This window comes from Girardinichthys multiradiatus, chromosome 7 (genome assembly GCF_021462225.1).
Source record: "Girardinichthys multiradiatus isolate DD_20200921_A chromosome 7, DD_fGirMul_XY1, whole genome shotgun sequence".
Lineage (NCBI taxonomy): Eukaryota > Metazoa > Chordata > Actinopteri > Cyprinodontiformes > Goodeidae > Girardinichthys > Girardinichthys multiradiatus.
The window spans coordinates 18,918,497-18,942,511 of record NC_061800.1 but is presented as its reverse complement, the minus strand read 5'-3'; the positions used below and the strand labels follow the sequence as shown (position 1 = coordinate 18,942,511).

At 45.3% G+C, this 24,015-nt stretch overlaps 1 protein-coding gene across 1 annotated transcript in view; it reads right to left on the bottom strand.

The window, feature by feature from the left end:
• Positions 1 to 24,015, bottom strand: part of bcor (BCL6 corepressor) — a 32,802-nt gene that overhangs the window by 1,207 nt on the left and 7,580 nt on the right. Inside the window, exons 6-15 of the mRNA XM_047370683.1 lie at positions 21,616 to 21,672; positions 20,944 to 21,076; positions 19,782 to 20,069; positions 17,604 to 17,888; positions 15,273 to 15,592; positions 13,965 to 14,240; positions 4,220 to 4,386; positions 3,201 to 3,346; positions 1,455 to 1,532; positions 24 to 177 (exon numbers count right to left, since the gene is read on the bottom strand). Coding sequence (XP_047226639.1) covers positions 24 to 177; positions 1,455 to 1,532; positions 3,201 to 3,346; positions 4,220 to 4,386; positions 13,965 to 14,240; positions 15,273 to 15,592; positions 17,604 to 17,888; positions 19,782 to 20,069; positions 20,944 to 21,076; positions 21,616 to 21,672 — 1,904 coding nt within the window. The remainder of the gene's footprint in view (positions 1 to 23; positions 178 to 1,454; positions 1,533 to 3,200; positions 3,347 to 4,219; positions 4,387 to 13,964; positions 14,241 to 15,272; positions 15,593 to 17,603; positions 17,889 to 19,781; positions 20,070 to 20,943; positions 21,077 to 21,615; positions 21,673 to 24,015) is intronic.

Below are 24,015 nucleotides of genomic sequence, written 5' to 3'. Positions count from 1 at the left end.
CTGCTGTGGAGATCAAAGCTCACCCCTGAGACAGGGACACCTGGATGTTGTAGCACGGCAGCAGAGGTCGGTCCGAGAACTCAAACTCAAACACCTCCCTTTTCTCACCCTCGTCTGTGTCGTCGGGGCCTGGTGGGTTTGTGAGGATGTTATAAACACCCCCTTCTTCGCCAAATTCTGACCCACAAACAATAACAGGAGTAAGCATCGTCATCAAGTTGCACTGATTAAAAGAAAGTAGCTGACTCAACAAACTAAAAACTAAAGACTTTGGGTACATTTCCACTGCAAGAACCTTTTCCAGCCTCTAGGGTAGTTTTTGGTGCAGTTATTTTTTTTTTATTAGGCTACCAAAGAGATTATCAAATCTATCTTTTTAGCTCTTCACTAAACTATAAGTGGAGTTTTGAAATAGGAGGCTGCTAAACACGTCTTAATCCAGAGTTACGGGCTGAATATTTCCAGCATTTTATTTCAGTTATCTTGCATCTTCTTTGACAGATTTTCTGGTAACTTTAAATTATGCAATGGGAGTAACTGCTATATTCAGTAATGTTTAAACCCAGCAGCTCATGTTAAATATGACAGTTTTACAGAGTTTACATTTTAACAAATTAATAAAATCAAGAAACTTTAGTGAAAATATGGTTTAAATTAAATCAATAAAATGTGAACTTCCGCTTCAGCATCTGAGAAGGCAGAGAGAGTAAATCCTCTCCCCTCAGAATTCAGATTCAGGGACTTAAACCGGTCATGTTAGAATGTTTGACGGTATTGATTTTCCAAGATACAAATAAAAACAGCCACAACCCCCGCAAAGTTGGAAGTTGCATGTGTGTGGTTAATCACTCCTTCGTGGACACATCTGAGTTTTTGAAGTGATTTTAGTTCTGTTTCACAGTGTAATCGCTGTGAAATAATCAAGTCAAACAAGACTGATCAGCTTCAAGAGAGAGGGCTCGGAAGTCTGCATTTGCAAAATTCATTTAAAGTTTGTCATAGTTGGATATTTTCAATGAAGTTTTGAGTTACTCTACATAAGTGTTACCACTTTGAACCATCTGTCAGTTTTACTGCTGAAAATTATAGTTGTTTTTTTTTCTGTAACGTCTTTCCTCTGTCACCTACCCACACTTGGGGGTTGGGATCGGAGCAGTTTTCTTTAACCTCTTTTACACACCTAAACAAACTTTGATGTGGCTTTTTACTTACCTTTAAAACCGTAACTGCTATACATCTGAGATAGAGGCTGGTCTAATTGCACAGTTTTTGATTGAAACTGAGGCAGCAACAACCCTACAGTAGGAGGACCTGCTCACATAAACAGCCTGGCTTTGGACCTCACAGTGGAAACAAACTCAATTACGGTCAGGGTAAGATTAAAGGTTCCTCATAGTGGAACTGCACCCTTTGTAAGCATTAAAAGGACATGCAGAGTGCTGATCAGTACTCACCACACACAGCACTGCCATAGAACTCCCAATAAAGCCCTGGGTCGTCATCTGAGCGGCCCTGAAGGTCAGCAAAATAATCTGTGGAGAGAGGAGAAGCCTGTTATTCAAGACCCGGGCGCCTGGGGACAGCCAACGAGGCAAATACAATTGCCCTTGGAGACTACAGCAGAAAAATGGATAAAGAGCACAGTAAAACAAAGGGGAGGGGTTGTGTCGAGAGAGAAAGAGAGAGAGAGAAAAGAGAAACAAATAGAGAAATGTTTTGAGGTGGTGATGGTCAGAGGCCAGTGGCTGTACCGCGGGGGAGGAGAGCGACCGTCTCTGCTGGGTTAGAGCTGGCTCAGTTCAGAGCGGGGCCACAGACGGCTGCCAGGAATCAAACAAGTACCACACACAGTCGCCCAGAGTGAGAGCGCACAAACACAGATGAACGCAGTGTGAGAGAGAGGGAGAGAGCTGGAAACAAACAAGCGGAGGGAACTGGATAAGCAATGCGGTGTGTATTCAGCACGCGCACGCACATTTGCAGAGTGAGAGCTGGGCGCGCTGCCAGCGCTGAGGCGTGGGGCGTCTGGCGTGTGTTTGGAGGGATTAACGGCCTCCAGATGAGTGGGACCAGGTGGGAGGGAGGACGGCGATCGCTCGCTTGCACAGCTCGCTCGTCCTGTTCCAGCTCTCCCAATATCGATCGGACCCGTCGCCTCAAAATTCAACACCATCCACACTGCCACCTGTCCGTTCTCTCCCTCGCTCTCTCACGCAACGGGTCTTAACTAGTTCGGTGCTCAGACAGAGAGAGGCAGCTGAGCATGATTTCATTTCTCTCTTCTCACACATACAGTCGACTCAACCCAACTATAAACATCCATACGAACCCTCGCACACACACACAAACGCACACATGCTCCGAACACGGAGCGTGTCAGACTCCAGCGAGGCTGCCGTGCGAAACGACAGGCGACACGTACGCCGAGCAAACACACTCGCCGTTGCTAGGTAACCAGATAGAGGAGCTGCGAGGCGGCAGCAGCACCCAGGCGAGCCGAGAATCCCTGTCTAACAGGTGGCCGAGGGAGGGAGAGGAGAGCAGAGGAGGAGGGCGCCGGAGGGGAGATGGGATGACAGAGATGGACGTGTGGAGCTGCTGCTCCGAAGTGGAAGATGAGGATTTACAGAGAGGGAGTCCTGCCAGGAGGTTGAGCAGAGGTCAGAGCAGTGAAAGCACAGCAAACAGAGAGAGCAGAGATGGGGGGGAGGGGGCTACTGGGAACAGGGTTGGTGACCAATCTTTTAAACTGTTTACCCCCGCCCTAACTCTGATCTCCATCGTTTTTTTCTCCGTTGTTTTTTATTCTTAGTATTTGAGATTCTTATATTTAAATGGCCTTGATTTCTTATCCCATTTTTTTTCAGCCCAGAGAAAGAAACTTTAAAGAACTGTGCTGCCTTTAAATTGTGAGGTTTAAGAAAATTTGCATTTTTATTTTCTTTGGGGATTTGCAAGTTTCCCATTTTTTGTCCCTTGAAATTAAAGTTATGTTTTTATGCTGATTATGTGCAACTCTGTGTGGCTCTGTCGCTTGGGACCCATATCTTATGCTCAATACAATCAGGCCAGTTTATAACAATCTGCACACGAACAACGTGTGGTCCCTTTTCTTGGAACATTTATCAGCCCACATTATTATTAACCTTAAACTAGAGTTTTGTTACTAAACATAAATATACTGGGAAGGCTCAACTCACCGGTGAGGAAGCGCTCCATGCTGTCGCTGCGGGTCATTTTCAGGAGGCTGCGGCCAGAGTACGTGGCCAGGGTGGGGTCGGCTCCGTAGGACAGTAGGACCCGCACCACATCCAGGTGATCGTTCTCCACAGCATCGTGGATGGGTCTAAATACACAAAGATGCACAAACAGAGGTTAAAAGGTGATCATAGGGGTCTTGTTGATATTTAAATAATAGCTTGTGTCATTAATATTTATGCTCTCTTGACCCCCTTTCCCCCATTGCATAAAGCTTAAAAACAGCTGTTATTGCATTTTAAAACTCTAATTTGCAAATTATGGCTCTACATTACAGCACCTTAGATTTTATGGTTTTTTTTGTTGGTTTTTTTACTAAATAAATGTAAAAAGAGTTACATGCATTTGTCCCGCTTCACTCAGATACCCTTAAATATTATCGAGTGATTCCCAATGCTCTGAAGTCACCTAATCAAACATGTTTGGCATTTGTGGTTGAAACTACACTGCACATCACCCTGGACACACCGCCCACACCCTTGAAACATGGTGGTGGAAGATGGATGGGATGAATAAAGGACAATCTTGGAAAAAAAACCTTATTGAGGCTGCAAAAGTCTTGAGACTGGGGCGGAGGTTCACCTTCCAGCAAAGCACCAACCTTTAACCTACAGCTACGTTACAATGGTCTTTTTCAAAGCATATATGCATGTACTAAAATGGCACAATCAAAGTCTAGACCTAAATCTAATTGGTAATCTGTGGCAAAGGCCTACCGTCTAATCTGACTGAGCTTGAGTCGTTTTTGCATAGAATGGGCCATGAATACACTGAAGTTTCTGGTTGTAACGTGAAATGAGTGAACACGTCAACACTTTTGCAGGAAACTGCATGTAGCCATAAATCACCACTTGGTACTTAAAGAATGGCTCTGCCTTGGTCTGCGTTACTGCATGTAGATAATCATGCCATCATGAATGCAGCGTGTAAAGGAGAGCATGTATGAGGGGGGGTTATTTACCTAGTCCCATCCTGTGCACTGCAGTTGATGTCGGCCCCGTAATCCAGCAGGTGTTGGACGATGCTGAGCCAGCCCCGGGCACACGCCTCGTGGAGAGCGCAGTAGCCCGCGTAGTCTCTGTGATTCACCTCACAGACTCTATTCTCCAGACAGTACAGCACCACCTCCTAAGAGACACGGCAAAACAAAAAAAGGAGAGCAGGGTTTTAGTGCGAAAAGGGTGTTTCTGTACGTGTGATCATGAACAAAGCACACAAGCGCCCCAAAAAGCAGACACAGACGCAAACAGCCCTTCCCCTTCACAGTTCCTGTGGGAGCGGAATGAGGGAAAGGAGGAAGTGAGTGTGCTCCTGTGCCGGACAAACATACGCAGTCACGCACAACTGCTCCATAATATAACAGAGCTGGCGCCAAACACATAGAGGAGCCCGAGAGTGACTCAACTGCTCTCTGCCTGCCAGATTCTGCTCGTGCACGTACGAGAGTGTGCGCCTGTGTCCCGTGATTGGGCCTGGATGCCGCTGTGGCAGCCAGCTACAATGGCTGGGCTCTGAGCACAGCATAATGGAAGCGAAACAAAGAGATTTGATGGAGGCGCTTAAGAGCTGGGAACGTTTTCTCTGGTCTAAGGCTGTGACAGTTGGGCGTCCGGCACTAAGTAGTCAGAATGGTCTTTATTGGAACGAAGCAGCATCTGCCGCCATTAGGCAGAGAGGAAACAGAGAGACAGGAAGCTTCCAGGCAATGTGTGGATATAAGGTCTGCTCAGGTCAGACGCTGAATTTCAACACATTCTTAAGGGATTTCAATAAGCATGAACGCTGTTTTTTTAGATCGAGATGTCAAAATCTTTATCCATTCAAATCATGGATTAAGCTCCTAAGACAGCATTACAATTGATTATGTTTGCAATAAATTCAAGCTGACATGCATTCATTTTTTCTGTTTTCATACAATCAGTGTCCTCTCCACAAAACCTGGTCAAATCCACTGCTTGTGCCAAAAATGAGTTTTTTGTGCACCATGAATGCGCAAATACACTCTTACGCAGGCGGCGAGTAGCTGAGTAGTTACAGATATATTAAGATGTTTTTCTTAGGCAGAGATGTACAGCTAAGACTGGTGGTGGAGAAAACCTTACCTCCTGCTGCAAGAGGAGCAGAGCTGAGCTGCTTCCTGCACAAAATCACACATTGGTAACAAGGAGGGACCATGGTTCCTGCAAATTTTCCATTTTAAAATGATACGTTTTTACGTACACAGTCCTGAAGTTGGATTCCTATTCAGCAGCAGGGTAAAGGGTTATTCCCCTGCTTTTTGTAGGCATCTGGATCAACTTAGATCAGGTCAGTTTCAAAACCTATAACAAACTGTCAGGGTCAAATCTGGACTGGATTATTCAACAATAAACAGAGATTGTTTGAAGCACACTTTGATCTGTGATGCTTTTAAACTGTTTGTAAAAACTTAAAACATGAGCTTTGATGCTTTGAACCACAAGTTTAGAGTAAAACCCTGATCTGAGAAGGTCCAGAGGCCAAAAGCAGATAAATGGCCCTCTAATCATTTTTTTTGAACGACTGCAAATTTATCTGAGGCTTCGGTCAGTAACTCCAAAACTGAAATTATTGATCGACCAGGACAAAAAGCAGAGCTGTGATGTGGCAAATAAAGCAAAAATAAATTTTTAATATAAATCAATTTTAAATATAAATCAATCTAAAAACTTTTTAGAAATTCAGATTTTTATCTTTTAGGTCAATGGTTTCCAAAGCTGGGGTTGTGAATCCACAGGATTTGGGCTTAAAAATTAAATTCCAGGCTTTCCTGGAAGACGTTTTATCCAGCTCCTAGCATTAATAGCATCTAAGGTAATCATTTATGGAAACAAGAAGTGAAAACTTCTTTTAGAGCAGATGAGCAAAAATTAAAAGTGAATTTAGAAACTAAATCTAGTTTTTCCACGGCTTTTTACTCCAGCTGCTGAAAAAGGATTGTACTCATTTGTTTTATTTCACCTTGGAAAATACATTTTCATATGAAATTCCAGAAAAACGATGCTGCAGACGTGTGAAAATGCAACTATTTTGAAGTGGCCTAACCTCCCCCTCAGTATGTCATGGTCTTAAAAAATGGCTCTGTTATTAAATATTTATATATGCATGTGAAGAGAGGGCTCGTTTATCTAGATGCATTCATACCCCGTCCTGCAAGCGGTCCTGTGCCGTGGGGAGCCGAGCTGCTCATCTGAACCTGGGTAAACGACACCAAGCCTCCATTTCTATGCTAATTCTGGCCAGCCATCTAGTCCAAGTGTTTATCGCGCTCCCTCCCACTCTTTCAGCGCTTGGAGGGCGAAAAAGCCGGCGGCGGAGAGTAAACAGGCCGACGGACGGGAGGGACGAGCAGAGGACGGAGGGACGCAAAGACGAGAGGCAGCACCCGGCAGATGACAGATAAATGAATCTGTGGATGAAACCTGCCGGGCCGTCCTCGGGGCCACAGCTGATAATAACCAGAGATGAAAGGGTGGGGTGTGTGGGTGGTGGTGTGAAACCGGGGAGGAGGGATGATGCTGAAGAGGAGGTGGAAGTGGAAATCCGGAGTGGGAGAAAATAGTGAGCAAGTACAAGCCGGTGAGAGTGAAAGAGGAGAAATGAAGGGAGGGTGGTTTTCTCTCACTGCCAACACTCGGTTTGCCTGCTGGGGAGAGATTCAGGAACGCTGTGCTCAAGCTCTCCCTCTGGGGGATTCCACTCGCTCTGTGTGTGTGTAAGAGTGAGAGCAAGTGTTAGAGAGACTGACAGCTAGGGAGTGTTGATACGCAGCGTGCCAAGGTGTGTGTGTGTGTGTGTCTCTTCCTGTGCTGCTGACACGTGTGGTTGTGGAGGAGGCGCAGCGCTAAACCTCCGGAGCCGTGTTTAATATCGCCGGGAGAGCGCGAGGAGCTTAGCACGAGAGCCCCGGCTTCCCGCCCTGATACATGCACACACGCAGACACTTCTCCGCAGTAAAACGAGACACCCCCCCCCCCCACCTTCCTCTATTCTCTCCTCTTGCGCTCTGTCCTCTAATCTCTCTCTATAGAATGCTTCTCCGCGCTCCCCTGCAATCAATGCATCACTCAGACATTTAACCCCTTCCAGCGCTGCCTGCATTGGATGCGTGTCACATGTGTAGGTGATGCATGAGCGAATATTCCAGACTGGAGTTTTCCAGCGAAAGGAAAGTTGGTGCGTGCTTGGAAAAATGAAACGTGTGGGTGAATGAGGACTCAGTGAGACCGAAGGCACTGCTGCTGCTGATGATGATCTCACAGTTAATTAATCTAACACTGAGCCACTCAGATTCTATTAACAAAACTGAGAAGAAAAAGGAGAGAAAAGTGTGTGTGTGTGTGGGGAGAAAAGTCACCTCTGGCTGCCATGATAAATGCCCTTCTTTTCAACCAGTAATTTGCGCCACGTATTCCCCTCATCCTCATGCAAAACGAATGACTCAAGAGGCTTAATATGAGTCACTGTCTGTTCTGGTGGCATGTCAGACAGCCAGTGAGGCAAAGCAAAAAACAAAACCAGAAAAAAAAGGGAGCTGGTGAAAGCTCAGGGTGACAGTTTGCTGACTGCTAACCTGGTTGTTCGCCAACTTTCCAGCTCCCAGGTAAGCCTGTTTGGACGTTTCCATGTCGATGCTTGGCAGCAACGTTTGGTTAATAAAAACGAAGTAAACACCAAAGCGGAGAAAAATCCATTTAAGTTCTTTGAATGGCCTCTTGAGCCCAGCTCTGAAAACAAATTAAAATCCGCACAGCTTCAAGTTTTCAAAGACCCTGCTTTAGTCCAAGTAAAATTATTTGCAGACTAGTTAAAAAAAATAAGTCTTGCTAATAATGAACCATTGCAAATGATATTCAGCTTTAGAAAAAAAAACTGATGGAAGGTGAAGGCTTTTAAACAATAATTTTGTAGTTATTGCTGAAAATCACCAAGAGAATGCCTTATTAAACAGTCGCTCGCCTTAAATACAGAAAAACACAAAAATTGTATTTCTAATTTTAAAATATTCTACAAATATGTGGAAACCAAGGTCCTCCTTTCAGATTCAAGAGGTTAAATAAATAAAACTATCTCTATATCCAGGTTAGATTGGCAACAATGCACAAAAGGAGCTGCCAGCAGTACCCTAGTAAAATGACTCTTTTTGAACAACGTATGTGTGGCTGAATGTCCTCCTTAAAGCTGAATCCCTGTCTATATCTCTGGTTTCTTTGCAACAGGAGTGCCTTTATTCTGTGCAGTCCAAACTGACTGGTCCGCACATGCAGTTCTAACAGGAATCAGAACAAAATCCACCCAAACCAATCCACACAGGCAAAGTGCAAACAATTAACCACAACTAACTTAGCATTTATTTAAAATGGAAAATATTAGCACTGCTATTGTCCAACTAGATCAATGAAGTTGTCAGGTAGGATAAACTTGAGTGAAAAATAGTTACACTGTATTTACACAAAAGTTTAAAAAAAAGAAAATTATACCATGATTGCTTTTTTTTTTAAAACTGAAAAACAATCGTTCTTACAGCTTTAAAAATAAGTATTTTATCCCTCTTGTTCTGCTTTTCATTAACTAATACTTGAAATCTAAGAAGCCGATTTAATATATTAGCAGGTTAAATTAGTTGGGCTATCTGCTCAGGGTCTAGCCTGTAGACGGCTGCTTAACACATGCTGGTTGTTTTGAAATGGCGTTAGCTTAGTGGGAGTGATAAGTGCCTTCCTGTGGTTTCCATGTATTACGTTTTTTCTCAGCCAACCGCTGAATTAGTCTTAGTAGCCCTCTTTCTGCCAGCTGATAAGCAGTGTGCAGCAACAGGTGGGAAAAACTGTCGGAATTTTTTTTTTTTTTTGTAGTGTTGAAACTTTAGGCTCTTTCGGAAAACACAAACATTTAGACCGTTTACTGCTATTTCTTTGTGTTTTGTGTCAGGACCAAGATGGCATGTGGAGAGGGGGTGAAGTCAACCCTCCTCAAGAGCCACCGAGCAAGTTAGTCACGGTCCCACAGCAGCCGATGCATGAGGGCTTCCCAGGCTCAGTGGTGTGACGTAGCGATGACAGACTGACAGTGCGGCCAGCTGGCCGGGGGATTTAAGGCAGAAACACACAGAGACCCCCATGGGCCAGTGCACACACACATTTCTTGCCATTGGCACATACTGGAAGCTCCAAAGTACACCGAAACAAAGCAAATAACTGGACTTCAGCCAGGAGTAGTTCCTTCAAAAGCAGTGATGTTTGAAAACATAACTGAAAAAGGATCACACTCCACAGATGTGTTTAACCTTTTCAAATGAGAGATGTCTGACACTCATTTCATGCTTAGACTATGCAAAGTTTCCCCTCAATGCCTTCTTTGTTTCCTGCTATGATGGTTTCATCTTTAACGCTCACGTATGTCAGTGACTCCGCTCGGCGGCTTTATTACAGAACTGATCTGTGAAAGAGGCTCGTGACACTCCGTTTTTCAATGCTGGAAATACATATGAACAGCAGACTGTCTTCGTCACAAGAGGAAAGTGTAGCACCGTTTTTTCAACCAGTTGACCAGCAGTGTGCAGGAACAGGTCCATATCGCTAGAGAAAACTCTGGTCAGTTTGGTTGTTTGTCTAGAATCTTATTAAAATAATTTTGCAATTTTGAAATGTTGTCTTTTTAAAACCTTATTATACCTCTATGGCAGATTGTCCCAAACACTCCATTCGATCAGACCCCCAGCCATCAGTCAGATGACCTGCAGTAGTTGAGTGTTTCTAGATTAACCAAACTCTGTGACTGCACCGCACTACCCTTCAAAGTGTGTCTGTTCCAGAAGCCGGTCCAACAGGGCGCTTCAGGTGAGTCCTAACTTTTGTCTTCAGCTTGGATTGCGTCGATCTGACAGCCGAGCTCAGAAGCGATTTGTGGGAGGAGAATAAATGACAGATCGCACCTTTATCTCAGCCCTTCAGCGGGCAGAACTGAGGGGCCCCCGATCAGCGCTGCAAGAGGGATGAAGACATCCGCAGAATCTCTCATTACCATTTCAAATGCTCAGCAAGCGAGGCAGAGCGAGTGGCGAGAATAAAAGGCGAGCGAGGGAGGAAGGAAGGCAGAGAGTGGGCTTTCATGTGCAGAGCCACGGATTGCGAAACTAAATGAACATGAAATATGCACGGGGAAGAGGGGCCTCGGGAGTGGCACTGAACAGCACAAATGTGCGCTAGGTTGCACATACCCGCGCCGATTCTTACGATGTGCAGGTTTTCACAGTAAAGGGACGCCTGAGCCAACAACCCGTGCTTTAGTCTGTATCTCTCTGTGCACGAGGTTATTCCAGACGTGCAGCTCTGCGTGCGTGTCTGTGGGTGTGTGACAGCGGCAGCAGCGAGCGTGGAGAAGAGTCGTCTCTCACTGCCGCATATGGAAAGGAACACGTCAGGGAAGCCTGTGCGTGTTCTTATTGGGTCAGAGCGGGTGATTCTCTCTGCATATTTCCTTGCATGCTTCATAATCAGCATGTGAGCTGTGTGTGTGTGTGTGTGTGTGCGCCTCCGTCTCGCAGGCTCTTGTATCTCTGCCTTCGTGTGATAAGCCCGAAGCTCGTGGCGCTAAAACACCAGCGTGAGACAAGCGCTCTGTGCAGCTACAGGCGCGTGTGTGTGTGTGTGTGTGTGTGTGTGTGTGTGTGCGTGTGTGTGTGCATGAGGGAGAGACAGCATGCATAAACTGGTGTGTCTCCATGTGCATCCTCCGTGTGCATTGTCCGTGTGTGTGTGTGTGTGTGTGTGCGTGGGAGCCCCAGGGGCCTGCCCCGGGCTTATCACACACAGGCAGTGAGAGACGAGCTTCCTGAGCGAGTGAGAGAGAGAGAGAAAGAAAGGGTGGGAGGGAAGAGGTGGAGGGGGGGGGGGGGGGGTGCGGTGTTGTTTGCGCAGCGGTCAGGGCCTTGTTTGTGTAGTCTCAGGTTTTCTCCTCCCCTCCCCCCTCCTCTCTTTGCCTCTCCACACGAGGAGCGCAGAAAGGAAAGAGCACGGAGGAAAATGCGAAGCGGGAGAGGAGAGGAAAAAAATATAGGAGAGGGAGGGGAAAAAAACGTTCGAAGAGACGCATAAATCAGAGAGACGAGCCAGCTTCAATCGAGCACGGCTGACTGAGCCCTGCTGCTGTTGCTGCGCTGCATCCCGGCTGTGTGTGTGTGTGTGTGTGTGTGTGTGTGTGTGTGTGTGTGCAGAAGCCAGGGAGAAAAACAGCCGCCGCCGCCGCTAACCACAGCCACCACGGCACATTAGAGGGCCATTAGAACCCGATTATACTCCCAGTGCTTACTTCCCATTCACACTCCTGCTCTCTCCCATTCAGCCTCACACACATAATCACCCACACACACACTCTCCCCTCATCACCATAAATGTGTCCGACAAACACGCACAACTATAAAGCAAGTCACGAATGAGCACGACGTTAAGATACCGATTTATAGAATCCTCCGCAAACACACAAGGGGGCCGAGGCGGTTTTTGATAAGCCCGATATGGCTCAAAGCTCAGGGCGGCAGGGCCTCATGGGAGGGGGCGAGCACTTGGAAAAATATTTTGAATATTTATCTCAGTGTTGTCCCGAACACGTTTTTTATTGCTTATTTGCATGTCCTGTCAGTCGCCACCCCACTGCGCTGGCTAAATTGTGATGCCTAATTTGCATCTTTTAATTCTGTGCCTTAAAAAAAAAAAAAAAATGGTGACATAATCCTTTATAAAGTACTAGGCAAGACTTTTCTTTAAAAAATTAACCAAACTCTGGCACAGCGCCACCGTCCTCAACGCAGCCACTCCAGCTTCAAGTTCCAAACCCAGAGACTATGCTGCATGTCTTCCCCCCCCTCTCTCCACCCCACTTCCTGGCTGCCTACTTTGGACCAAATAGCAAAACTAAATTCCACTAGTGGCAAAAACTTACCAAACTCCTGCTAGATATGTTTTGCCACCTATAGAACAACCTGTTATGGTCAGTTTCTCTACTTAATTTGCCATTTTGTGATCCACTATTCTTCTAATTGAACTCCTCCTACAACGGGGTTTTCATACGTTCTGCGTGGCTGCAGCTAAAAGGTTTGAGCCGTATTTGAGAACTCTACATCAACAATAAAACATGGAAGAGGACCACCAAAATCCATATAAATCCATTTCAAAATCTGTCAAAATGTGTTTGTTCTACATAATGTTTACCAGTGCCAGCTGACCACCTCAATGTGCCTCTTGTGATGTCATTAATTCATTAATTCAAATACAAGCAAAGCAGAATTAGCTGCATTTTTCTTCAGTGCACTTTTTTAAATTTTGTATTTTGTGAAATTCTGCAGTGGAAATTCATTCTTTGTTACTAGGCTTGGTTTGTATAGTCAGAAATACACAACTAGATGGCATCTTTAAGAAATCTGAAGTTCCCTTTATAATCTCAAGGTCAAATCTGTTTTAAGGAACCTCTGTGCGGTGTTGATTAATCCACCTCACAGAATGAGATTTATATTTCTGAAACACACCAAAAAAAAAATAAAAAGCACATTGACAGTGGTTGGGCACCATTCAAGCAAGCACAGGAGGATCAAAGCTAAAGAACGCCATGAGCCACAGCCAATACTACGGCAATCAATAAATCAATTTGACAAACCTGTCCTCACCAGGGACAAAACACTGCTGCACATAGGTGGAAGAGACAGCAGCCCCTTCAAGCTTAATTAGGAGCTTTCAGAGGAAACGAGGAAAGTTGAACACACACAAATTCCTATTTTCTTTTCAGTGTGTAGAGAATATGATGGGGGCATCTCCAGAAAGTTTTCAAATGGGTTACCAGATTGGGGGGGATGGCACACCCAAGCCCCAAAAATGATATACATAAATGTTGCAACTCACTGAAACAGGTACTTTTTGTTTGTAAGATTCGTATTTACAAAAGACAATAAACATAGAAGACGCCCCCCAGTCCCCTCTTGGTGGCGGCCCTGGAATAGGACTGATCAGCAGCTCCGCACAAAGACGGAGGAAAAACCTCGGCGATGCTGGAGAAAGAAGCTGGCAAGCATCAGTCTCCGTATAACGATCCCAGCGACGATCCCTCATGCTGCCTGCGCTCGTCTGTGTGCGCCTGTGTGTGTGTGTGTGTCACACTTCGCCTTGCGGAGAATTAATGAGATGTGAGAGCAGTGCGAGGCGAGAAGAGGGGAGGCAGCGTGTTTGTGTGTGAGCAAGTGCACATGTGAGGAGGAGGAGAAGAGGGAGGGAGGAGGGGGGTGCCAACGACAATCTGAGTCACAAAGCGAGGAAGAGAAAGAGAGAGCCAAGAGGAAAGGAAGGGGGGAGGGAGGGAGACGGTGGAAACCTGAGAGAGAGGAGAGCAGCAAGCAAGGAGAGTAATAAGATGGAGCATGTGAGGAAGAAAATTTGAGTAAAGGTGAGATGAGAGAAAAAGAAAATGAAATAGGAGCTAGAAAGAGGTACTATAGGAGACGTGTGAGAGGGAAAGGATTCTCAAAAAAGCCAGAGTAGCGACTGCCAGGGTCGTAGAAAGGAAAAGTCGGGGAAGAAAATGAGTTCAATTTAAGAAAAGAGGGCCGAAAATCGGGGGGAGACAAAGTGTAAGAGCTTGAAACGTGGAAAAAAGGAGCAAAAGAGATAAGGAGAGAGGATGAGTTAAATGAAGCATATTACCTCGTAGCCAAGCCGCGCGGCTCTCTGCAGCAGAGTCTCGCCTGCGTTCTTGTTCACGATCAGCCGCCGAGCCTCTGGTGGGATGGGGCGCACGGCAGAGGGCTCTGGAGGGGGGGTCCTGTGCAGCCCCGGCACCTCTGGCAGAGCTGTAATGTTCGCCTGTGGCAGCAGGGCGGGCGGACAGAGGGCGGCGGGGGAGCAGGGCTTGAGCGGAGAGCAGGGATAGTGATTAGGAGAGGCGGCTCTCTTCCTTGGAGCGCTGCGCTGCTCAGTCGGCTGAGGAGAGACGAGGGGAGAGAAGTGTGAGAGGCGCCGCCGTGTAGCAGACAGGGCACAGAGACACTCAAGGGCACACGGATGAAACCACACAAATGTGCACACACACAGAGAATTATGCATACGTGCACTAAATACAAAAAATGGCTGCAGCATGAAATTTAATTTAAAAACCAGACAGTTCAGAAAAACTCCAAGTTTAGTAGTTTTCAACCTTGACGCGACCTCACAAGCTTTCAAGACTTTTCTTGTGTTTGGTGGAGACATTATGCATTAATGAGAAAGAAGAAGAAAAAAAAAACCATCTTTCACAGCGAGCGTTCACACCCCGAACACTAAAGGCCGCCATGCCCCTTTCCTTTAATCGCTGAGCCCTCACAGAGCAGCTCACCACAGTAGGAGCTGCCTGCCCGTGCTTGTGTGAGTGCGTGCGAGCAGTGCGTTGCCCTCTCAGTGAAATTCCATGTTGGAGCAGCTGTCAGCCTGAGGAGGTGCAGGGGGACGGAAGCAGCACAGGCGGAAGAAAAAAACAAAACAAAAAAGGAGCCTAGACTCCTTTTTTTTCCCCTCGATTTTCCCCTCTGCTCCTTTTTCTTCCCTCCTCTTCTGTATGAGCGTCATGTGCTCCACCGTGGCTGCCACATTCCTCATACTCACTCAGGACACAGCGAGATGAATAATTGCTTCAGGGTTTTGTTGTCAGGAATGCTCACCAGCACGCAGGACACTCACATCGCTGGCTCACACGCAAAAACAGCCCAGATGACACACGCTCGACAATTAAGGCCAGAGAGAGACACACACACACAGAGACACAAGCGAGCAGGGCTTCCTCAGGGAGTCGCAAAGGGCACAGGGAGGTCAAAGCTCCAACAGCCCTCTAAACATTGTAAACATACTTCCTTCCTCTGTCCCTCCCTCCCTTTCCCAGCTGCATAATGAGAGGAGCCAACAGGCATACAGAAACACACTCTGCTGCTGCAAACATCCAGACCGCTGTATCAGGGCCAGATTCCCCCTATCAGCACTCACCTTGTCGTCCTCCGCTGATCCCAGATCAGAGGCAGAGCGCTGGCCGGGGCTGGTGGGCGCGGCCTCTTTCTTCTTCTCCCGCTCCCTCTCTCTGTCCCGCTGACCAGTGTGTTTGGTCTTGCACGGCCGCTTGCCCTTGGGCTTGTCTGCGTCGCTATGGCGACGGGGCTTGAGGGGAGGGACACCTCCCACGCAGGGCTCCGGGCCCGGGGAGGGGGGGCCCCTCCGGGGCTCCTTGAGGCCGCGGTCACCTGAGAAGAGGCTCGGCTGGTGCACTCTGTCCTTTGGCTGGCTTGGGGGAAGGGCAGGAGCAGCTACTCCTGGAGCAGAGGGAGAACAGAGAGGCACAGAGTGTGAGCACTCAGCGGAGGAGGAGAAAAAGGTTCTGCAAGGCCATCTCTGACACCGTTAGTTTATTAATGAGCACGGAGAGCTGTCTGGAAGCACACACGTCTGAATGACCAAGAAAAAAAACAAAATTACAAAAATACAGAAAACAATTTGCCTCGCAAATTTATTTACAGCTTTTTTACTTTTTTTATGTTTCAACAACAAACTTCAATGTAGTTTATTAGAATTTTATGTAGCGCATAACCGAGAAGGGGCCAATACTCTGTAGAACCCCCTTTTGCTGTTTCTTGGGTTATATCTCTTAACAACTTTTCACATCTAGGCACTGACCCTGATTGCAAAATAGCTCAAGGTCAATCAAATGGGATAGAGGGAGTTTGAACATCACATTTCAACTCTTGCCACATTTGTTCAGTTGAATTTCTCTCTGAACTTTGACTGGGTCATTCTAACGTGGATGTGCTTTAATCTAAACCCTTTCATCTAATCTCTTTCTGTATGTTTGGGGCCGGTTTTCTGCTGGACGTCGAACCTTCGTCCCAGTCTCAAGTGTTTAACTTGTAACAGGTATTCAGCTCCGTCCATCTTCCCATCAGATGACCGAAGAAAGCCAGTCATCTGTGAGCCCTCATGATGTTTCCTACAGCCATGTTTCACATGAGGATCGTGTATTGCCACACGGTTTTTTGCATATTCCAAAAATGTTACATTTTTGTCTCCATTTGACTGGAACACCCTTGTTCCACATATTTTACTGTGTCCCCCCACCTGAGCTGTGGATCTCTGCAGCTCCTCTAAAGTTTCCATAGTTACTTCTCTGATTAATACTTTCCTTACTGAACCTGTGCGTTTAGGTGTACAGTTATGTCCTGGCAGGTTTATGACATATTCTTACAAGTAGGGGGACTCTATTTACACATTAGGTAACGTTTGACGGCAGTTGGTTGCATTGGAGTTTATTTAGGGTCATCAGGGTAAATGGGGGTGAACAGAAATGCACAGCAACGTCTTCAGATTTTGTTTCAAAAATAATTTTGGAAACCATGTATTATTTTCTTTCACTTTATAACTAAATGCCACTTTGTGTTGGTGTATCACATAGTCACTGGTTGTAGCATGACGAAGCAACATATGCATTTATGCCCTGCAGCAAGGACACTTCTAGCTATTCAACAAACTATGCAAATATGCACACAAAAATTCATTAGAGGAAAAACCTTGTATAGCCTTAATTTCATTTCAGATAGTTTAATGTTATTGGATTTATTATGGTAAAGGAATGTACACCCACACACACATCTATTGTTTAACTCATGGGTTGCCAGGGTGATGATATCTAAAAATGTGAAATAAAAATTATCCTTATTATCAGTGACCAATCAAGGTTTGTGGGCTGTTTTTCATGCTGATTTTGAACTCAGAAGCTCTCTTTTTTTTATTCACTCTCCACCATAAGCTTCCGATTTCAGCAAAAGAATAAAGTAAAACCTTTCGTTTTAATGAGAACACGCATCCTCTTTCCACAACACACACCAATAAATCCCCCATTCAGTTCTGCTTGTGACTGGTCTCGAGAGGAGAAAAAAAATAAAATCACTGATCGCACATTAGTCACAGTGCACCTGCGTATCTTCGCCAACCACTTCCTCTCTTTCATCCTCCTCACAGAGCCTGACGCAGACCAGTTGAACACTTAATAAAGAGGAAAAGAAACAACAAGGGAGTGGGGTTGTGGCTTGCACATTTTAGCCTGTGGTCCCCAGGCCCCTTCAACCCTTCTGCCTGACAGCAGGAAGAGTCCCCCGGGTTGTTTCCTCTGCCCCACCACCTCCTACCGCCTCTGACTGCTCTCGGGAAATCCCCTAAAGACAGTCTGCTCAACAAGAAAGTGAAACGTGAGCCAAAGATAGATTTCCGTTACCCTAGCTGAACTCTGAGAATAAAACGCAGCGGTTTGTGCGACTAGTGGTTCATCCTTACCATTAGGTAGCTTCTCACAGCCCCACTTCCTGTTAATGTCGTTCCTCTGGGCTGCAGCTCTGTCCTCGTGCTCTGCCGCCCGAATCTTGCGCTCCCGTTGGGTCTGTGCTGGGTTTGCCGTACGGGGCTGGAGCCAGGGCCTCTCCTGTTTGAACTGGGACCCGTCAGGTGACGCAGCTCCTGCAGCGAGCTTGCTGAGTCGCAGTCCCTTGAGCTCAATGCAGACTTTGAGCTTTCGCACCTCGTCATCATCATCCTCATCGGGACTGGCCTGCTCTCGCTCATCTGCTGAGGAGTAAAACATGCACTGTTCATTAACGCATTTCAGTGCCTGAACAGCGCTGTAAGCAAGCTTAAGAGCACAAAAAACAGCATCAATGACATGGTCTCATCTTTATACCTAACATCCATGCAGTAAGAGAGAAAAGGCAAAAATGGGAGGAATGGACAGAAGTAAAGGGAAGAAATGATGGAGAAACAAACCAATAAAGACTAAAGAAGCAGAGACAAGCTGCTCTCCCCTGAAATTCACAAGGGATGGGTATTTGACTTGTCTGCCAGCGTCTAGGAGAGCAAGCACAATACTGCATGGCAGACGAAACGAAAAAAAAAAAAAAAAAGAGAAACCCAAACAGATGAGGCAAAAAAAGATAAAAAGAGAAGGGGAGAAAAAGAGCAGCTTTGAAGAGGGCGGGTAAGCACAGCAGAGGAACAGAGGAGCGGGAAAGAATGGCTGTCCCTCTCCCTCACTTCTCTTGCACGCTCTCCTCTCAAAGGGAAGGATTAAACGCCCCTCGGAGCTGGCTGCCACACAGAGCGAAGCGCAGGACATTGAGTGGGAATAGGAGGGGGAGGGTGGTGGTGCTAGGGTTAAAGACACTTTACAGCGGTCTTTTTTTCTACCAACTAAAGTACAATGAATATAAAAACACAGGTGAATAGGAAAGTGTGGCTTTCCACAGCAGGATTTTTGAAAATGCAAAGCTTTAAGGAAAAAAACATCCCAGCTAACTCTGCTCTGTTTGTGTTTGGGCTGATGACATCACAGGAGGCACAGGAACCAAGCTGGTCAGCTGACAATACATACTATGACAGAGAGGGGGCCTTGGGAAGGGTTTGGTCCTCCTTAAAAATTGCTTCCAAATTGAAAATTGTTCCATGAAAGGTGGTCACATACACTTCTAAAACCTCTTGTAGAATCCAACCAAACCCCTTTTAAAAAGGAGGAATTTTGAATTTTTGAATCATTTAAATGAAGAGTTAAAAAAAGGAAAATTCAAGTAATACCAGTAGACATATTAAAAAGAGCTCGAATGGGTTCTATTATGCCTTTTGTTACCAGAGGCTTTTGGAAACAGTGGAATTTTTATAGGAAGGTCGATCATATCGTAGTTAAATTATGATTTAAAATAAACTGGTAAAACAAATGTAAAAAAACCAAAAACAACAATGCCTTGTTCTATATTTGACAGGCAATAACATAATTTTGATCAATAATACAACTTTGAAACAGCTGTTTAGCAAAGCACCAAATTAGCTACTGCAAAGCATTTAGAAACTTTAGCCTACCACAATGCCTACGCAGTGGTGTAGTCATTTTTCAGTGTGCAGCTGACAGATAACTTTACAAAAAAAAAAAGCTTTAAGTGCTTGGCCACCCCTGGCGCTATGCTGCCCTGGGCAGTGAGCCATATTGCCCATCTCAGAAACCACCACTGCTTTTGTGTGTTAGCATATTAGCAGAGGATTCTCCACATGGTTATAGTTACTCTGTACTCTTTTGTAGATTTTATATTGATTAAGGTACGATTTACAACAAAATTGTAAAACGAACAGAATAACCAACAATATGTTATATAGGCGGCAGATTATATCTAAAGTGAGTCTAATTAATTTTAAAGAAAAGCAGGCAGTGAACCATATACCCGATAAAACAAATAGAAATATGGACTATGGCAGGTTGTTTTATAGGTGACATACTAGATCTAATGTGAGTTTGATTGAATTTACACAAAGGCCTGGCTGGTAGCTTTGAGGCAGGATTGATTGGAAGGAAAGATTTATTTTGGCTGAAAGGAACAGGAATAAAGCCTGGAGTATCAAAGAAGCAGCAAAAGGAGATAAAAAGAAGTAGGAGGTGGAAGTGTGAGTGAGACTGCACATTTCTGAAATTCTCACCCCTAGAAAGCTTGGATCTCTTCTCCCGCTCCTCTTCCTCTGCATCCTCCTGCTCTTCCTTGACGAGCGGCCGTTTTCTGGCAGCTCCAAAGCCAGGGCTGACCTTTTCCTCCAGGAACTCCTTTGATGGCGTCAGAGTGGGAGGCATGCAAAGTCCCTCCTCAGACTCTATCATCGCAGCTCTCCTGGCTCCATCTTGACCCTGGTGACCCAGGGACACATGGTCCCTCGGGGCCACACACCTCTGGAGAACTGGAACCCTGTTGTTGGTGTATAGTTGACGGACACCTAAACAAAGAACAGCGGGACGGAAAAACACGATTAGCTTGAAAAGATGAAAAGGGACACAGGGAATGCAGACGGACCACAAACCAGACAGACCAAGAGCGGGCAGAGGAAACCGACAGGCGGGGCGGGAAGATGTGAGGGATTGACAAGCGAGAGAGTGGTGGTTAAACACCAGCCAGCTTTTATTCTGCTTTAAAGACAGGCAGTAAAACTTTGATGGGGTAAAGACTTTTTAATCTGATGCGAGCCGAGCAGAGCCAGAGGGGCCTGATGGTTCCTCGTCCTTCCAGAACGGCGGAAAAACATCCCTTCTTTCTCTGTCCTCCCCCACGGCATGACCGAGCCACGCCCTTACACACAGAGCATGACTCTACCCCCCCCCCCCCCACCACCATTTCTCTTCGACTCCCTCTACATGCCATAATTAGGCTCACACGTCAGCTGCGGCATCGCTCCAACACACAGCTGGGCTCCTGGCCAAAGTAAGTACCACCCCCCACCCCCTCACCTCTTTCCGTTGAGCTCTCCCATCCGCTTTCACCCACTAACTCTCCCCCCGCTTTCACTCACGCAATCTCTGTCCCTCCTCATCTCTTGCCCTCCCCTCCCCTCCCGCTCCACCGTCTCTCTTTGCAAAGATAAGCACAAAGGGCTTCTTGAAAATAAAAACTCCCTTGCCGTCTCCCTTTTGCACGCCTGGTTTATGCCAGAGTAGCTGCGTGTTTTTGCAGAAGAGAACTTCTTTTAAAGAGTGACTTCGGTTTTGCTTCAGCTTTTGCTGCGAGTGTGCACGCATACCTATTGTTTGCATGAGTCCCTTTAGTGCGCGTTGTCCTCTTACATATGTGTGTGTGTGTGTGCGCGTACTACTCACCCTCCCTCTCTGCCTGCATGTTGGTGTGCTGGCCGTCTGCCAGCTCCCGTCCAGCTGCAGAGGCAGAGACACACACGCTGCCGCCACCCTCCTTCTCCTTCAGCTCCAACTCCGAGAACCGCATCATTGCCCGCTGTGCGCACACAAACACACAACAAAACAAAAACAAAAAAAAAAAGAGGAAAAAAAGCAGAGAAAACCCATGAAAACCACTCATCTGCCCACGTCACAAACACACACACCTCTCTAAGCCTCAATCTGGCCTCAACAGCTACAGAAGCAAATATTGCGTCAGCAATTACATTGTCTTGATATGAAAGAAAATGCCAAAGAAATAAATTAAACCCACGTACGCACACAGACACACACAAGACAAAAAAGAGGGGAAGACAGATAAATCACAAGCATGGCATCAAGACACAGGTTAGACTACTGCAGCCACTGTGAGTCCATGCGCTCTGGGCCTTAAAGTCCTGGCATCTCCCTCTCCTGAAACATAAACATGGCTTGGAAACATATACATCTAAGCCCTGAGGCAGAGAGAGGAGATGAGAGGGGAAAAAAGAGAGAGGAAAGAAGGGAGGTAAAAAGAAGGAATGTGCAGCGGTACAGAGTACAAAAGGAGACAGAGCCTGTCAGAGACAGATGTGATAAGAAATGTAAAGAACTGACCTCCCAGTTAGCTGCAGGTTGGCTTATATTACTCTCCTCTCGTGATAAGACTTCCATCTAAGCAATTAGAATGTGGGGCTCAATATTTCTGTCCAGCATTTCATCTTTTTTTATCTTAAATTAATTTGTTTCTCCACATTTTTCTTCACACATAAATAAGCAGCCACAGTCCCACATAATGACACAAAGTAAAGTGACTCAACAGGTCAATCAAATGTGCATCAAAGCCATCAGGTCATTTCTGAAGTAAAATGGTGACAAATTGGAGAAAACAAAATCAGGGATACACCAATCAGGCTTTTCAAAGCCCATACCATTTTCAGCTTCCTTTAAAGTCTTATCTGCTTAGAAAAATGCTGCAGCTCTTCGATAGAGGTACTAGTTTTAGATTTAACTGAACATTTACAGCGCCTTGCAAAAAGATTAATACACTTTTTAATAAAATGTTTGCACATTGTGTCACAATACACTGTAATGTATTTTATGGTGAATGTTTCATGTGATCGAGTAGCACAAAACAGTGCCTAATTGTGAAGTGGAAGGAAAATGGAAGAAAAGTGGAAGAAAATATATTTTAGAATATATATAGAGAGAGTTTGCTTATTATTCTTTGCAGTATAGGTGAAGCTCAGTAAGACTGAATGAAGAGCATGTGAACAACTGTGAGCAAGTTATAGTTTGGATTTAGGTCTGCACTTTGACTGGGCCATTCTAAACACACAAATATGCTTTGATATTATGTAGCCCTGGCTTTAAATTTAGGTCATTGTTCTGCTAGAAAGCAAACCTCAAAAAGATTTTCTTCCTGTATTTAGCTCCATCCACCCTGTGCCAGTTAAAAAACAGCATCCCACACCACGATGCTACCACCATCATATCTCACCATGGGGATGGTGCATTCAGAGTGATGCGTCGGGTTCGTTTTCACTCACAGTGTTTAGCGTGTAGGTTTTAGTCTCATCTGACCAGAGCATCTTCCTCATCTTCTTTGTTGCGCCATCACCATGGCTTAAAGACAATCTCGAGAAGATGCATTTCAGTTTACGGTTGTAATGTTACAAAATGTGGAAATGTTCAAGGGGTATGAACACTTTTGCGAGGCACTTTATGCATCGAAGTATATATTTCTAACCTTTATTTGATTTTTAAATTGAACCAAAGGGCATGCTGTTAGGTAATGTGTTTGTATAGGTTTTAGTTTTGATGCATTTGACATGCATTTGAACCAGCTTTTTACCAATCAGAGCCTATCAAGGAAAAATTGACCAGTTAATTGGTGCATCTCTAGATTGACTATTAACGCAATTGGGAACACAAAATCAGTTCTTCTGCTTTTAATTTTTAACCATATTTATATTTTCACATTCCCAGAAATGCAAAGTCTGATAGCTTTGTTGCAGCTCTGAATCAAAAAGCATGACACAGACAAAACCATGTTTTCTCTAATGCATTCGCGACATAGACAGACATGTGCAACCTATTAAGATATCTGCCTCAGAGCCAGAGGATAGTAAAACAAAAATATACTCTGTGTTTCTGAGCACATGAAACCCCAGAGACAACTGCCCAAAACATGTAACTTAATCTGTGTGCCTAGATGATGGTGGATGAGAGAGTAGTTACAATTTTTCATTTATAGAGGTCATATGATGCGTGTTAGGAGACACGGAAACAGAGGATTATGACCTTGCAGAGACTAGGCTGGGAAGCTGAGGCCAACGAGGAGGTGGGATTAGGCGGGGGGGTGCTGTGACTGGCAGACAGGGGGCATGCAGAAAGCATTAGAGCAGTGGTTCTCAAACGTTTTATTACAAGTGCCACTTCAGTAAACACCAAGGTTTCCAAGAACAAGCATACTGATGGACATTTTTCAATAATACTCCTTTCTTTTTCACTCAGAAGTTCAAACATCCCACTTTGTAGTTGGAAAAATGAACAAAAAAAGTCTCTAGAAGTGGGAATTCTAAGTGCGAAAGTCAAAAGTTTCACATCAACCCAAACCGCAAAGTCCAGTAAGACTGTGATGCGTATAAACCCAAGTGTTTTATTTATACTGTTGACTATTTGTAGCTTATTAAATCTCTCTCGAAACTGTACTATAAGATTGTTGAAAGAACAAAAACATTGCTATTAGCTTGTACTGCTAATAGGTGGCCTGGTCATCAGACAGATCAGTTAGCACATCCCCTTCAGGGGTAAATTAAATCACATAAGATGCCAGTTGGTTCATATTTGCCAAATGAATACCAACGTTTTTATTTCAGTACCATTATAGGCAACCGAAGCACCACATTTTATACATGGGCTACAGTTTGAGAACCACGGCCTTAGAAAACCCCAAAAAATGGCAGCTGTTTGTTGTTAAGCATCCTGCAGGAACCCTAAGTCTCCTAAACTTGG